This window comes from Lingula anatina, chromosome 1 (genome assembly GCF_051362555.1).
Source record: "Lingula anatina isolate TDL-2025a chromosome 1, LinAna3.0, whole genome shotgun sequence".
Classification (NCBI taxonomy): Eukaryota; Metazoa; Brachiopoda; class Lingulata; order Lingulida; family Lingulidae; genus Lingula; species Lingula anatina.
This window is the reverse complement of record NC_141767.1, coordinates 39,028,932-39,044,056: the sequence shown is the minus strand read 5'-3', so window position 1 is coordinate 39,044,056 and position 15,125 is coordinate 39,028,932. Positions and strand designations below refer to the sequence as shown.

The following is a 15,125-nucleotide window of genomic DNA, read 5'->3' as shown; positions in this document are numbered from 1 at the left end:
ATTATCATTGCAAAAATTAAGAGGTGATTGATTAATAAATGTTACTCATTGAATATAAAAATTATACATCAACGCATTGTTGCAATTTTCGTAAAATATAAATATTTAGTATCTTGCTTGTCTTGGGGACACTTTCCTTATTGCATTGCAACACCTGTTAGGTGGATAGCCCTGAGCCAGGTGATGGCTGGTGATGTCAATCGTCCAGAATTTCAAAGGCTCCAGTAAGTGATTGCAGCTCATATTCCTTATATGATTGTTTGGATGTTGTAATGAATAAAGGCATTCACATATCCTGACCTCATTAACTTCTCTCGGGGTGCTAAAGGCAGCTGAATGAGTATATTACTCTTACATATTGCACCAGTTTTTTAACTACAAATGTAAATGTATTCAGAAGTTTCGTTCTTGTTGTGTGCAAAGGTATTCATAATTGTTCCATGTAATGCCCTTTTTAAGCTTGAATCTGAAAGATATAGGAGAAGGAAATGCAGTAAAAGTCTGTCTCTGTGTTAGAATTTATTAACTATCCTTTATGTTTCTCCTGAAGTCCTGAACCATATACTTTATTATTTTATTTATTGCTGTTCAAACTATTATATCATTTTATGTGTAACTTATGTGCATTATTTATATATGTTGTAGATTTGTCTCAGATAACTGCACATGAACGTACACTGTACCTTCAAGGTCAGGTCTATTAACCTCTGGTACATTTATACAAGATATAAGATGAATAGATTCAACATTTAGGTAGGATGTCATGCTCATACCTGACCAGACACAGTTGTTCTACCTCAATATATTCTGTTTTATATCAAGTAATTTTTTTAATTACAGATCTATACAAGAGGAAGTTGAAGTGTTGGAATCCATCTATCTAGATGACCTTTTAGTGGACCATGAGCATGGGTAAATTAACTTGAGTGATATTGAAGGTGTTAGAGATATTAAATTCACCAGCATCCTTGACTTGGTGCAATATACATATTTATTGCCATTCTTGTGTTTGAAACATTTTATGTTTTGGCAAGTGTCAAAAACAAAAGACACAGATGTGATGTTCCTCATTCTCATGCACACTGTGTGATCCACCATGATTGAATTTTTGCATGCAGCATCCACCACTCGTCAAAGGAATATATATGAGACATCCACTTGTGCTAAATACTGGCGTGTGCCCCATACACCTCACTGACTCCTGGTGTATTTATAAGTTACAACCTACCTCATCGCATTGCCAATTACAGGAGAGGAGGCCTTTGATAAACTGAAATTCAGTTCTCATTATCTCCTTTCTTACTTGCTGAGAAAAAGAGCAGTACTTTTGAGATCAGTGTAACTGCAGTTATTGATTGTAAATTATATCATTTCAGGATTAGTCCCTGTGTCATCAGCATTTGTCTTCATCCATCTACAGGGGACAGTGTTGAACAGAAATATGTGTGTCTGACCCTGGTTATGGAGTTGTCATCAGAGGTGAGAATGAGTCTTTATGAGATAAAAACTTGACCATACTTTCCCCATGATATAAATTGTAATTTATGATGACAGTGTCACTCTTCTTGTTAACAATCTGAATGGTTTAAATGTTATAAAGTGAGATTTAAAGAATTGTTTAACATTTGCTAGGTTGCGTAAAATCTGTTGATGTTTCATCTACAGTTTGCATTAATAATACAAATAATTGAATACCAAAGAATTTGTACTTCAACAATAGACATAACAATCTGTCTTTCAGTATCCAGATGAGGCTCCCAAAATAATGATAAAAAACCCAAGAGGACTAGCAGATGAAGAAATAAACAGGTCAGTAGTACAGAATAGAAAAGTGGACATAAAAACAATGATTTAAGATTGTTGTGGATTTAATAAATGTATGTGAACACATTGATACAAAGTACACAGGTGGTTTTATTTTGCTTAATGGTTAATTACATATATACAGTGTTTATATTTTTTCTGAAGTTTTTATGTGCTTTGCTAACTAGTGTAGTGCATACTTCAAGAGATTTTTGTCTTTTCTAGGACTTTTCAAAAGCTACAAGACCTAGCAAGTGAGAGAGAAGGCAGCCCTATGCTTTATGAACTGATTGAGGTATTTGGTGAAAATAAACATCATTATGCAAATAGAATTTAGTGTAAACTAAGGTCAAGTCAAATTTTTTAAAGTAGTAAAAATATAACTGAGTAGTGTAAAAAAAATAAAGTAGTAAAAGTCGTATGATACTTAACTAACTTTTTAAAAAGATTAAATAGTTGAAACTGGTTGCAAAAACATTGAATTTAGTTTTTAAGCTTATCTATGTTGGTACAGGTGTTCTAAATTTAAGAAATTTTCAAAAATAAGGTTGAATTTTGATTTTTTAAACCTCCATTACACAAGATGAAGCTGCAGTTAGAAGGGATCTTGATTAACAGATTTTTATTTACCATTCTTTGATATGTAAAATATATATTTTAGCTTGCTAAAGAGAGCTTGACAGAAGGCAACATCCCTCATGGTCAGTGTGTGATCTGTTTGGAGTGCTTCCATGAAGACGAGGAGTTCACAAGAACTGACTGCTACCATTACTTCCACTGCCACTGTCTCTACAGGCACATAGATCATACAATGAAATTGATTAAGCAGGAGGAGGAAGAACAAGCAAGATTAGGTGCTATTCATTTACAGCAACCAAAGATGGAAGTAAGTTCAGTATTTTTTCGAACAGTACTATTCCAGAACATAAGTAATTTGGAAAATAATTGCTTTGAATCTTGAATCTGCACTCTCATTTATTTCAAAAATTGTCTTATTTTATATTGTTGTAAGGGATGGTCTTATGTACTGAAATGATAAAAGTGATGAAATGCTGAATATCCCTAACATATGGAGTATATTAAAGAAAATGGAATGTTTTCTATAGGCAGTATGCCCAGTGTGTAGAACACCAATAGCCTTTGATATAGACTCTCTGCGCCAGGCAGTCCCACCCACAACAGGGAGTGACCACTTCTTCCTTACAGAGGAACTCAAAGAAATGCAAGAGAATATGAAACAGTTACTTCTGAAACAAAAAGCAAAAGGAGGGATCATTGATCTTGAAGAAGAAAAAAACAAGTATTTGATATCATCTGTAAGTGAAGGGCTTTTTATGTATAAAGGGGCAAAATTAATAAACATAAAGTTGTACAGTATGCATATGTGTATTCATGATAATTTTTGCCAACTTTTTTTATAAAGATGGATCGTTTTTCCCCAAAACAATTATGTTTGATTTTGGTTTCAGATATGTGCAAATCCTTTGTATTTTCTTTACAGTCATCATCTGGTACAAACTTGGTTGCACTAGAAAATACCCAACAATCAGCAAGTGTGGCGCCTGCGCAGCAAGGGACAGATGGAGATAAGCCTTGTGTGAAGAAGCGTATTGATAGTGACAAGGTGGATGAAGGAATAAAGAAAGGATACAGACCTAGCTCTGGACGCCATACTTACTCACATCATGAAAGGGGAAGAGGCAGAGGGAGACCATACTCAGGACGTAGAGAGGTCAGGCCAAGTCAAAGGTCACCAAGAGAGCACAGACACAAAGCCGCTCCTGCAAAAGATAAACCCACCTCTGAAAATCTTAAAACCACAGACGATGCAATCAGTAACAAAAGATTACAAAATGAAAATGTTGAGAAGGGGAAGGAAATAGACCCAAATAGTGATCTCAAAAAATTAGGTGTAGATACCAGAAACAGGGCAGTAGACACATTGAACAGTGCTTCAGATAATCCAGAAAAAACACTGAAAACAGCAGAAAATGATCAGGAGGCAATTACCAAAAATGACAAAGATCACCTTTTGGAAAGGAAGGAAGAGGAAGAAAGTAAAGATGCTATACAAGAGTCAAAAGTTGAAGGTGGCCACGTAAGCAGTCCTTCAAGTGTCAGACAGTTCCACAGAGAACGTGGACATGCCAAAGGTAAGGGAAGAGGTCATTATGCAAATACAAATAGCCGAAACAACAGAAGATACCACACGGGTAAACCAGCCCATGACAACAAAAACTTTTCTAAAGATGGTGCTGATGATGAAGTCTTAGATCATGGAGTGAATGGTCATCACCAGCGTGGTAAGACTTCTAGGCCACAGTCAGGCAGGAGAAGGAGAGAGAAACCTAGTTCAGATGGAAATAATTATGCACATGGCAAGTCCAATCAATTGAAAAGCGGAGACAAGTCTCATAACAAATTGGAAGATGAATCCGGAACTAATGCAAATTCTACACCAGACCAGACAGGAGGTAAAAATGATGAGTTGTCATTAAATTCAATTGCAGAAAAATTGAGTGCAACTGTGGTTAAAACCACCCGGCCACCACCCGGCTTTAAACTGGAGGGACCCCCTTCAAATCCTCAAGGGGATTTTAGAACAGATTGTGCATTGTCTGCCTCATTTAGCAATGATTTAAAAAAGGATAACAAACCTAGGAGACCACCTCCAGGGTTCAAGGCTTTAGCAAATGACTTGCTGGAAAATAAGAAGGGTCTAGTCGAAGAAGATCGGTAACATACATCTTTGTTATTATATTTCGATATGGATATACCTGTATGATCCTGTGTAATACAGCAAGGTAGTTATTGATGTTAAACAAATGTTGTCCACTGGGACTTGAAACTAACTAAATTTTTCACAGGACCTGATGTAGTGAATGAAAAATGTCTAGAGTAATATCTAGTTTCTGAGTAGGTTTTTTTGAAATTAAATTTTTGGATTTTTTTTTGTCAAAATAAAAGTGACATTTTATATTTTATTTGGAGTGTTTTATATGTCTGAATGAAATTTTGCATGAAAAGTTAGATGATACATTTAATTCTTGTCTTATTGAATTATATGTGTGATGCTGTCCAGTTGTAATTGGGCAACAAGAATATTAAGCCACGCAATTCATATAAAGATAATGAAATAATAAAAAACGTCAAAAATTAAATGCAGAGTTTATTCTCTAACAAAGTGAATGGTTAACACATGATATTGAAAAAGTCAATATGATAACAAGTTATACTGTAACATTTATATGAGTCGATGTTAAATTGCAATGATCCCATGACTTATTGAAAAGCCCTTTCCTTAAAATGATCCAAAATTAATTTTAAAAAATATTCTTCCCTGAGACTAAACCAACGTGTAAACTCAAATACGTAACATGGTGCCTAATTATGTTAACATTCGCATTTCATTCAAAGTATGCAATTTTTAAAGTAAAAAACCTATTGGGTGCATGGATGTTATGTTAAGGAAGCCAATTGCCTACCATTAACTGATAAATGCTTATTTCAAGGGCTACTTTAATGTTTATGAATATGTGACAAGAATTATACTGGTATAATGGGATGTTTCTTATGAAGGAATGTCCTCCATGTTTTATTTATTGTAGTAGAAATATCCCATTTTATTGTTCCTGATCTATTTATCCCCATTTTCTTACATTTTTTCACAAAAACAGCTTCATGGGCAATGTTAAAAGTGTTTTTAGCATACCAAAGCTTCGTAAAATCAGAAGCACTTAGATTCTGCCATTTAGTTTACATGTCCTTACCCTCCCTCACTCCCACCCAGCATTAGCACCATAACATCTCGAAATATTGTGAATCAGTATATCTTATTTGCAAGGATCTGATTGGCGTCCTATGAAGTGCATTCACATGTGGTTCTTATTGCTGCAACATGTTTGTGCACATCCATTTATTTTTCTCTAACAATCAGACACCCCCCTCACCAGCCCTTCTCTACCACCCCCCCCCCCCCCCAAAAAAAAAAAAAAAATTAATAAAAACAAACAAAAAACAAATGCCCCAAAATACTAATATTTCAATCTGCCAACTCGGTTGTATTGCAGATAATAATGCTGTTGTAAAAAGTGTTTGTACTTTTCTTTGCAATATCAATAATTGCCAAGGGTATATATTTCACTCCCTCCTCCAAAAGACTCAATCCGCCTTTTTTGTGGTAACGGTCTTGGTGACGGATTGGTAGAACATGCAAGCCACGGCCATAACTGCAAGCAAAAGGAACAATTCCATACTCCAACCACGACGATCATCAGATACGCTTTTGTATACCAGCCGGTCATAAAGAGGTTGAACTGGGCGGTAGTTATTAACCATGGGTTCAGGGGCTTCTCCGGCTTTATTAAACCTGAGGAAAAGGCGGAATTTTTGGAGCTGAAAATAGAAAATGTTCCACATGTTAGAACAAATGGGGTAGCTGTTTTGGTCACTAGTGAAGACTGGTGTTATCAATTTACAAGCTGATCTCTTATTTTTATGCTTCATAATTCAGTTGTCCTAATTAACATCACCATCAATAATCGCAGTAAACTCCTGTTGCAATTAAAAAATAAACTAACCCGACCCATTTAAATTTTAAGCATGGCATACAGTATATCATAGCTGTACATATCTAAACAATCAAAGAACTCGTATAATAACATTAATGTGTAATGCAAAAATTTCTAAAATTCCATTTCTTCAATTAAAATTTGTATTGATGGACATCAAGACCTTATTTGAGAAATGTGTAGTTTTGAGAGGCGTGCGTTAGGCAATCCGGAAAAAACCTTTTGCACTCTCTCTCTCTCTCTCTCTCTCTCTCTCTCTCTCTCTCTCTCTCTGGGCGTAATATCTTTTTGATTGAAATGTCAAAAATTACATATAATTATTCTTTCGACTTGTTCTATTACATAACAAAGGATAGTTTTTCCGCTGGTAAGTTGCTCTTGGAACACAGCTATAATTCACTCTAGTTCTAGATTGTTAAGTTTGAACAGATCAACCGCTCTAGTAATCTAGCGTGACAAACTGGCTGCAAGCACCTTTCATCCACAAAATTCGGTTATAGTGACACCCCATTATATATTTCGAAGCATAGGATAACATAGGTCATTCACCTGTCTCTCGGACAAACGAATTGGTTCAGTGAAAACGGTCCATATGACAGATTCAAAGCATCCAGGGGTCGTAAGACTTCCTCCGTAACGGTAGAACTCGTTCAGTTTGTCTGGGTTGGGTAAAAGTTCTGCCAGGATTACGGGAGGCATAGGAGCACTGGTACCTGAAGTGTATAAAACATGTCAGATTTTCTGGGAAAAACGCACCGTACTGAGAGTTACTGTATATCGAAAAGTAAATGTTCTGCATAAATTAAATTAAAAATTGCATTATATTCGCAATACATTTTAGATCACAATGGGGGAATCCAGGGAAGGACACAGCGGGCACGTACCACCGCGTTAGCTTTAGAGGTGCCCTATCACCCCTTCTCTCTCTCTCTCTCTCTCTCTCTCCCCCCCCCCCCCCCCCCCCCCCACACACACACACACACACACCACCTCCACACCTTTTAAATAAATTGATGGGGGTTTTGTCGGTATAATAGAGATATCAGTGCCGCTGCACATTATGCTTTCACAATTTCCGTCGTCACTCCATCTTGTCAGCAATCAACTTGTCAAACGTAGCAGTTATATTTACCTCCATAGGCAACTTTAGACATCATATTTACTACGCCTTCCCAGAATGGATTATCTTCCGCTTGGACCTGTGGATCAAATAACAGTGGAGTGGCATCTGTTTTGCACGTGTCGTTTTTGTTGCTGTTTTCTTATTATTATTAATAATATTGGTGGCAAAACGAGAAATTCAAGGGAAAAGACACGTTACCTATTATCACATTCAAATATCGTCAAGGTGACAAAGACATATGAAATAATGCTTCCTACGTAAAAAAAATCATATCAGTACACCGATTGCTCTTTTGAAATTGTTTGATTAAAACTGAACCTTGATTTTTTTTTTCGCAAACTGAGCACCGATGCCCCTTTACTTTGGATTTTTCACTTCTCAATACGTACGTCTATGAAGAAACCCAACACTGCCAACCCGTTGGTTTTATCGAGCGCATCTCCAGGCGACGTGTAATTTGACGCATAGTGAACTAAATGAAGCTGTTAAGAAAAAAGATATATGTTGGCGTTAGGTTTGATAAAAAAAGTAAGCCGTCGCTTTTACAAAACTCACAATATAGGCCCCTATCAACAACAAATGATGTATCTAATCGATATGGATTACTTTTTTTTTTCGCACAACATAGGCGCGCCCTATTCATGATTTAAAATCTAAAGCTTTACAAATAAAAAATATCGAATTGAAGATAAAGAGTTTTAAAAAAATGACTACCAAAATGAAAAACAAGCTATGTAGACGTATTATTAGACAAAGATTCCCGCCCCATACTGTGGTGAGTGGGGTGTGTCGGTTTGAAAGTAGCAAACTGACAAAATACCACTACATGAATTGACAACTCAACACCTGAAAGATGGGTGACAAATCATGTTCACGGCTTTATGTACGGATATATGCATTTTGTCTGTTAAGTCCACTGTAGATAGTTAAGCACAAGTATTTGTGTCTGCGGACAAAGATAGGGCTGTCCGTCAATAATGACCTGTTGCGTTTTATCATCACGGCATCATCGTGTATTTGTGATGAAATTGAGTAAAACTAATTTCTTATTTAGAAGAGGACTTATCCGGCATATTGAATTACTTCGAGCTGAAGTCGATCTCTTCAAAGCAGATTGCTAATCACTTTCTGCTGACGCTGATACTGTAGGCAGGGAGACTGGGGTATTTCCCGACAGGGGTATTTGATCGTCGTCTTTAATAATTTGATTTGCTGGTCTTTTTTTATCGAAATTTATCTATAAAAACCGACTCAAAACGAACATGCTTACCTTAAAATATCTAGGTTTATATGCTATTTGTGTCGTTTCTTCAAGTGTGTGTGTGTGTGTGTGTGTGTGTGTGTGTGTGTGTTTGTTTTATTGCCCCTCCCCTCCTTATGTGCCATAATATAGTATAATATAATATAATATTATACTATATTATAATATAATATTCAGTACATCTACTCTAAATAAAATATTTTTTCTCGATTACCTCCATGGGATAGCTTTTCCCATTAACTGTGTGTTCTGAGCCCTCCTTGCTGGTCATACCCCAGTGCCAGTGGAACTGAAGCAGTTTGTAATTCCTGGGCAAACCTCCACCTTGGACACTGTATTCCCCCGATTTAATATTAACTTGGACTGTCGAAGAAAAATTATATATATATTAATGTCTGAATCAAACTGTGTCTAATTTTTCTTATATAATATATAAAAATACTCCGTCTTTTGTTGTTTACAGAGTGTGATGATCGGCATAATCCACCTATTGTAACAAGAACAAATATGATTGTTGTTGTATAAATAATAACAAATTACGAACGATGCAAATTATGAAAATACAAGATGTTATTGTTGTTGCTGTCCAGCTGTTTGAGGGACGCAAATACCGAACAGACTATCCATGACCCTTTACTCGATCCTCCTGCCTCGATATCTTACCAACAAAAAAAAAAGAAAACCTAATAAACAAAATTCCAGCAAGACTACATGTGGAAGTTCGTGTTGTGAAGTTTACACAAACAAGATACCAAACATTTTCATCCCGTTATGCAACTTTTGGCTAAACGACAATTTCACGTACCGTTAGTTTACCCTTGGATCCAGCACAACGCTGGATCCTGCTTTCAAGCGTTCTTTTAGTTTATTACCTGTGTGCGCGTTATTCTCTATCACCCACTCGGCGTTCGCTGGGACGCTGTTATAACCGTTCAGCTTGAAAGGCTTAAGAGTTAAATCTTCCTCTGCATCGGCAGACAGAATGTCTATTGGGGACTGTTTTTGTCCTCCGCATGGTGCAAAAAGTTTCGCCCATTGATCTACGCCTAAAAGAACAGAATAATGGTATGAAAAAGCATCGTAAGTGTTCTAAATAATCGTCATCATCACCAGTTTATTATTTGCATCATCGTCTTGACAAAGTGTAAGCAAATTATATTCTTTAAGTAATTTTTATCGCAAATAAATCAACCGATAAGCCAGCTTTGTTTCTGCAACAAAATAAAAACAAATGGACTTATTCTAAATCATTATTGAAAAAAAAAATGCAATCCAAGATAAAAAAAGATCAGTGTAAAACCGAAGGTTACAGAAAGCAGAGCGCAGCGTGAGCCATGATTAATTCAAAAAAATGTTTGATAGACAGATAATCAAGAACCATTCCCATAATGTTTGCAGCAAACAATTCAAATAGACGAGAGTTTGGGTATTCGAAATGAATAATCAAATTTTCAGCATTTAGCAGGGTTATCTTATTGTGATTATAAAGAATTGGCAGTAAAGCGAAAACAACGCATAATGCAAGTTTGCAATATTAAATATCCAGTTTGTATTGGTGATCGCCGCTGTGCTCCTCTCTGTGGAATCTCCGTGTTTGATCCACCTTCAGTACCGATATGGACCACGTGTTACTTAACTCGCTCAATTTATTTCTGATGATCAGTGTTATAGTGAGGAATGACGACAGCAGTTTTTCGAACGTTTATTCACCGACTCTCTCTTCATACAACTTCACAAATATTTAAACTCAATTTCTCCGTACTGATCACGCATTTACTTGTTTTCTTTTCCATTGTCTTTGCGTGATTACAAAATATTTTCCATTCTCATGTTGCAAGTCACTATGCAACATTTCCTTATTAGGTAATCCTTAAGAAACTTGTTTTCAATTAAAGATATCTAAAATATTATTTGGATTACTCATGCTTGGACCTTATCCAAAACTCAGCTATCATGTGATAAATAGATGATCAAAATTATTATATGTTATGAAATTAACCAATCACATTAACTGTTACTGACTTTGACCTTTTCCATCTTTTTCTGACACTAAAAACATGTTCTACACTTGTTGACTCTTGGAGAAACTTAACTTACACTCAATAACTCTTTGTCCCTTTTACTCATTTGATTCCGCTTTAATTGTTTTCTGTATATGGCAAAAGTGTAAGTAATTTGCTGTACAACATCAGTACTCAATTAAGTGTTTTTTATGTTTCGAATTATACGATTTCTATCAACCTTGATCCGTTTCAAATACACTATGTATGGATCAGCTACGGTTTACAAAAGCACCCCAACTTTAATTCATTTAATTCATTTAATTAATTTGATAAGAATAAAAAAAATTCAAAATTATTGAAAGGAATATTTTACTTTAAAGCCCAGACTGGTTTTTATCTTTAATAAATCATATATAGGTTGAAATGAAAGGAAGCATAAAGACAAAATAACTTAATCTTTATGCCCTGAGCTAACCATGTTTATTACGGAGACAAGTGCAAATTATTGTGATCTGGTCAGTTGTAAGTGCATATGACAGATATGATAATACCAGGTTTGCAGAAATCTTTCAAATCAAACCTGTCATCAAGTGCTTAGCTGACAACTACCCGGACGACAAAAACGCGAAATTGTGCAAGGGTTCGCTGTATACGCCAACAAACAAACTAGTGAACGATAGAGTGATAGTTACGCATGTAATATTGTAACAGCCACTTATGCAGTAAAACGAAATACGATAGATATGCTCAATATACAATTCGTTTTCTTTGGTAAAAATGCCGAAAAAAAGAAATATTGTATGACCTGAGATCAAATTGGTCTTGTGTTTCATAGCGTCAGTGGTATTTTTCAACTTGTTCGGGTATTCATTCATGGGATTCACCCCATACTTCACCGCTTCTCCAATGTTCAATAAGAATCTGGGACTCTTATTTCAAAGGTAAAAGCACTGTTCTAAATCTGTCTTTACATGTGGCAGTTTCATAGTGGATCTTTTTCTGAAAAGAAATGGACCATTTTAGTTGGCCCAACTTGAAAAATAGCAAAGAACCTAAATCGCATTTTGTGCAGAGTATACAATTTCCCACCACAATCGTGGTTCTTTTTGTATCCCCTTTTTACGAGTCCTAATTTTTCTTGTTTACTACCGACTGAAAGGAACATGCATCTCATCACATTTTGTGACCGCCACATTTTTTATTAAAGTAAATATGCCTCACCTGTTTTTCCGTCGTACGTCCATCCTGAAAAAAAAACAAATAAGCTGACAATATTTTTTTTACAAAAAGTAAAATTTCAGCCAGATCTGTTACACACTGGTTTCAACGTATTATAATATTTATTTCAACGTATTATAATATTTATTTATTTATTTATTTATTTATTTATTTATTTATTTATCCTCTTTTTCATTTTCTACAGCCAGTAAAAATGGTCACCATACACCGACGGTACATTAAGTGACTATATCAGGTAATTATAACTTAACTGAACTTACATATGACTAACACACACATATCACGGGGCAAGTAACCGCTATCCTCTCCATTATTTATTCTCCTTAACAATTTACTACACGTTTCGCGCAGGCAATATGCAGTGTATGGGTCTAATATACCTCAATATTTGCGAATGTCTGTGCGTCTGAAGCGTGGGCTGTGCTTAAACAAGATTTTACACTGATGTTCATCAGCTTTGCTTTATATTAGAAGCATGCTTCAGTCGATGCTTTTATATAGCCTAGTGGCTGAAACTGGGACTAAATCCATACAAGTCAGATTGGATGCAATTTGAACTAATGACGCTGATCACTTCATTAGGTTAGGTTTGCATGTATATTCGATACAGCAACGTTAGCAAGGCACACAAGAAAACAAGGCTGATGACTGCATGGCTTCACGTTTTCGCCGTTTCCTGGACAACGGGAGCTAATGTAAAGCATTTTGCGGGTTCTCTCACTTTTCCCTAGACCATGTATATATATATATATATACATATATGGTGCAGTGCGAAGTCAGTAACGTCCAGCGAACTACTGGTCGGTTAAAAGACCGAAAAGAGGTATTACAACCTATAAAAAAGGGTGTTTTTTGTTATCTTAAAAGGACTGATTTGAATGCTCAGGCAATTTCAATCCACGCAAAGATTTAGTACTCTTTGTTCAAATCCTTATAAGCCGCTTCCTTGTAAGCTATGAAACAACAATATATTTTCGAGACTGAGATAATACTATGACCTCTCATAGAACGTTAGCTATAAATTCTTCATCACTCTGCTGACGCGAGCAACATATAAACTCGAACGCTGAATATTTGCTTAACAAATAGGATGCTTCACTTCTACACAATATGAAGTAAACTGAGGCGAGATATCATGTACAAGGATATATAACTGTTGAGTAAGCCCGACGAGTAACAACTGTTCCTTGGGGTGGTTGTTAAGTGTGCATGTAGTTGTCTCGCGTCATTATCATTAACACGCTGTATTCTAAACAGCGTAGTAAATATACTACATGTGATACATGTTCTATGTACAGGTACATGTACGTTATTCAAGTCACGAAATGAGAATTATCTGAATAACGAGCCTGCATGAGGCACGAGGCGTAGAACTGAATAACGTGGAAACCGTGTGTGCTCATTCAGCGCCCTTACTACGTTCAACCTTGACACAAATACACGTGAAACACGTTCGACACGTGAACGAACGATCACGCACACACACACACCACGGTAATACCAACACACTTAAACGCCCTCTAACCATGCATGTGGAGACAGGGTAACACATATTTATAGTGATACATGTAAATAATACAGGTTTTTAATATCTATCCCTGTCTTCAATATTACAGAAATAGTAAAACTCACTGTCTGTTCAGCTGTGTTCGGATATATAGATACAATGAATAAGATAACTGTACCGATATAGTTGCTACTTACCAGAAACATTGACCAGAGCCTGCAAGCTACATAAAAGCAGTGAAAGAAAAGTTGATGTCATCTCTGCCAGATCAGCTGTCTGGGACTTCACAGTGTTACTGGCTGTCAACGAATGTCAGAAATAGCACGTTGTTCACACATCATATAGTCAACTGGTCTATTTGCAGCCAGCCAGGTATGACTCCGAGGGGAGCTTCTTGCATTGTAACCCAAATGTAGCCTTATGCAAGTTACAAGTGGATCAAATCATGCAAAACACCCGTTAATGGTTACGATCACGCACGACTAATTTGAGTAATTAACAATCCTTTTTCTAAAAAAATTGACTGACCAAACAATATGAATGACCAGACCGCGACCAGCTCAAATTAATGGTTACTCTCTGATTAAATTTATACAGCTAGACAATATAAATATTTTATCATAGTCTGAACTTGCTCTTTTGCTCTTGATGGGATCCATAAAACTATAAAAACCATAAAACACCAGAATCCATAAAAGTATTGGTGAACTCTGTGAACTATATGGGTCTAGGTTTATGTAGGCATACCTCACCGATACCTACCGAGCGCCCTGCATATAAACGAAAGTTCCGCACACCGCTGTATAGGTCAATAACCGTGCAGAAAAATCTTTACATTGCAGTGCCATATTACGGTAATGCCTAAGTTTATTAGTGGGAAAGTGCTGAGAAATTTACCAGATCGAAGAGACGCCTTGTGGCCCTCAATATTCTCTTCTTAGGAAAGGGGTAAATTTTTGTAACAAAGCAAAGCGCGTATTGTGATTGATTAGTGTAATGCGTGTATGGCAAAATTAAATATGTATGAAACAAATAAATCCCAGTAGCTATAAAAAACGACATTTTTGATAAAGCCTATTTCATGACTCTTTCGAAGAACACTATTCGTTATCACAGTGAAAAAAGTCTTTCGTCAGCTGCGCTCAAAGTTACAGTGGATACTTGGTAATAACTCTTGAGATTTAGCTGCAGTTTTGTAGCATGCCTGGAGTATAACCTAGAAGTACATGTAGTGATTAAGACTCTATTATTCAAATGGGTTTTTATGTTTTTCGGAGATCTATCTGCAAATGAGAACATAGATGCAAGGTATTTTGTAATCAATCATCTTACACTGAAAAAATAAATTTGACATCATGTGAGTTTAGTTTAATGTATTCAATTTAAGAATTGAGCTCAATGTCCCAAATATTCCCCCAACGGAAATCATCATCTGCAGGCAAAGAAAAACCATCAAATCTGCAAGACAAGATTCATATGTTTCATAATCTCATAGTACCATACATCATATTTTTCTAGAAATGCCCTGGAGAGATCCCAAAAGACCTAAAATGACAAGCGTGTTTATTATACTTGAAATGTATTGATCAATCTGAAAAAGTATAGGGATGAGGGATAT

The 15,125-nt window shown here is 36.0% G+C and overlaps 2 protein-coding genes across 6 annotated transcripts; one reads left to right on the top strand and one right to left on the bottom strand.

The window, feature by feature from the left end:
- The first annotated feature begins 131 nt into the window (after positions 1-131).
- Positions 132-4,964, top strand: LOC106151083 (uncharacterized). 2 transcript variants are annotated; one of them, XM_013524172.2, is made up of 8 exons: positions 132-224; positions 841-912; positions 1,377-1,479; positions 1,742-1,809; positions 2,029-2,098; positions 2,465-2,689; positions 2,910-3,119; positions 3,305-4,964. In XM_013524172.2, exons 1-8 carry the CDS (start codon positions 184-186, stop codon positions 4,541-4,543), a joined length of 2,028 nt encoding a protein of 675 aa, XP_013379626.2. In that variant the 5' UTR covers positions 132-183; the 3' UTR covers positions 4,544-4,964. The 2 variants fall into 2 exon arrangements, with proteins under 2 accessions (XP_013379626.2, XP_086855791.1); XM_086999665.1 differs by lacking the exon at positions 2,910-3,119.
- An 826-nt stretch (positions 4,965-5,790) lies between these two features.
- On the bottom strand, positions 5,791-14,005 carry LOC106176726 (carbonic anhydrase 1). Of its 4 annotated transcripts, XM_086999666.1 has the most exons (8): positions 13,705-13,913; positions 11,983-12,006; positions 9,631-9,804; positions 8,973-9,121; positions 7,887-7,979; positions 7,507-7,573; positions 6,924-7,087; positions 5,793-6,198 (listed from the first exon to the last, which is right to left on the bottom strand). In XM_086999666.1, the coding sequence occupies exons 1-8, from the start codon at positions 13,763-13,765 to the stop codon at positions 5,965-5,967; spliced, it is 966 nt and encodes a 321-aa protein (XP_086855792.1). In that variant the 5' UTR covers positions 13,766-13,913; the 3' UTR covers positions 5,793-5,964. The 4 variants fall into 4 exon arrangements, with proteins under 4 accessions (XP_086855795.1, XP_086855792.1, XP_086855794.1 ...); XM_086999669.1 differs by lacking the exon at positions 9,631-9,804 and having other exon boundaries at positions 5,791-6,198; positions 13,705-14,005; XM_086999668.1 differs by lacking the exon at positions 7,887-7,979 and having other exon boundaries at positions 13,705-13,915.
- Positions 14,006-15,125: the final 1,120 nt, after the last annotated feature.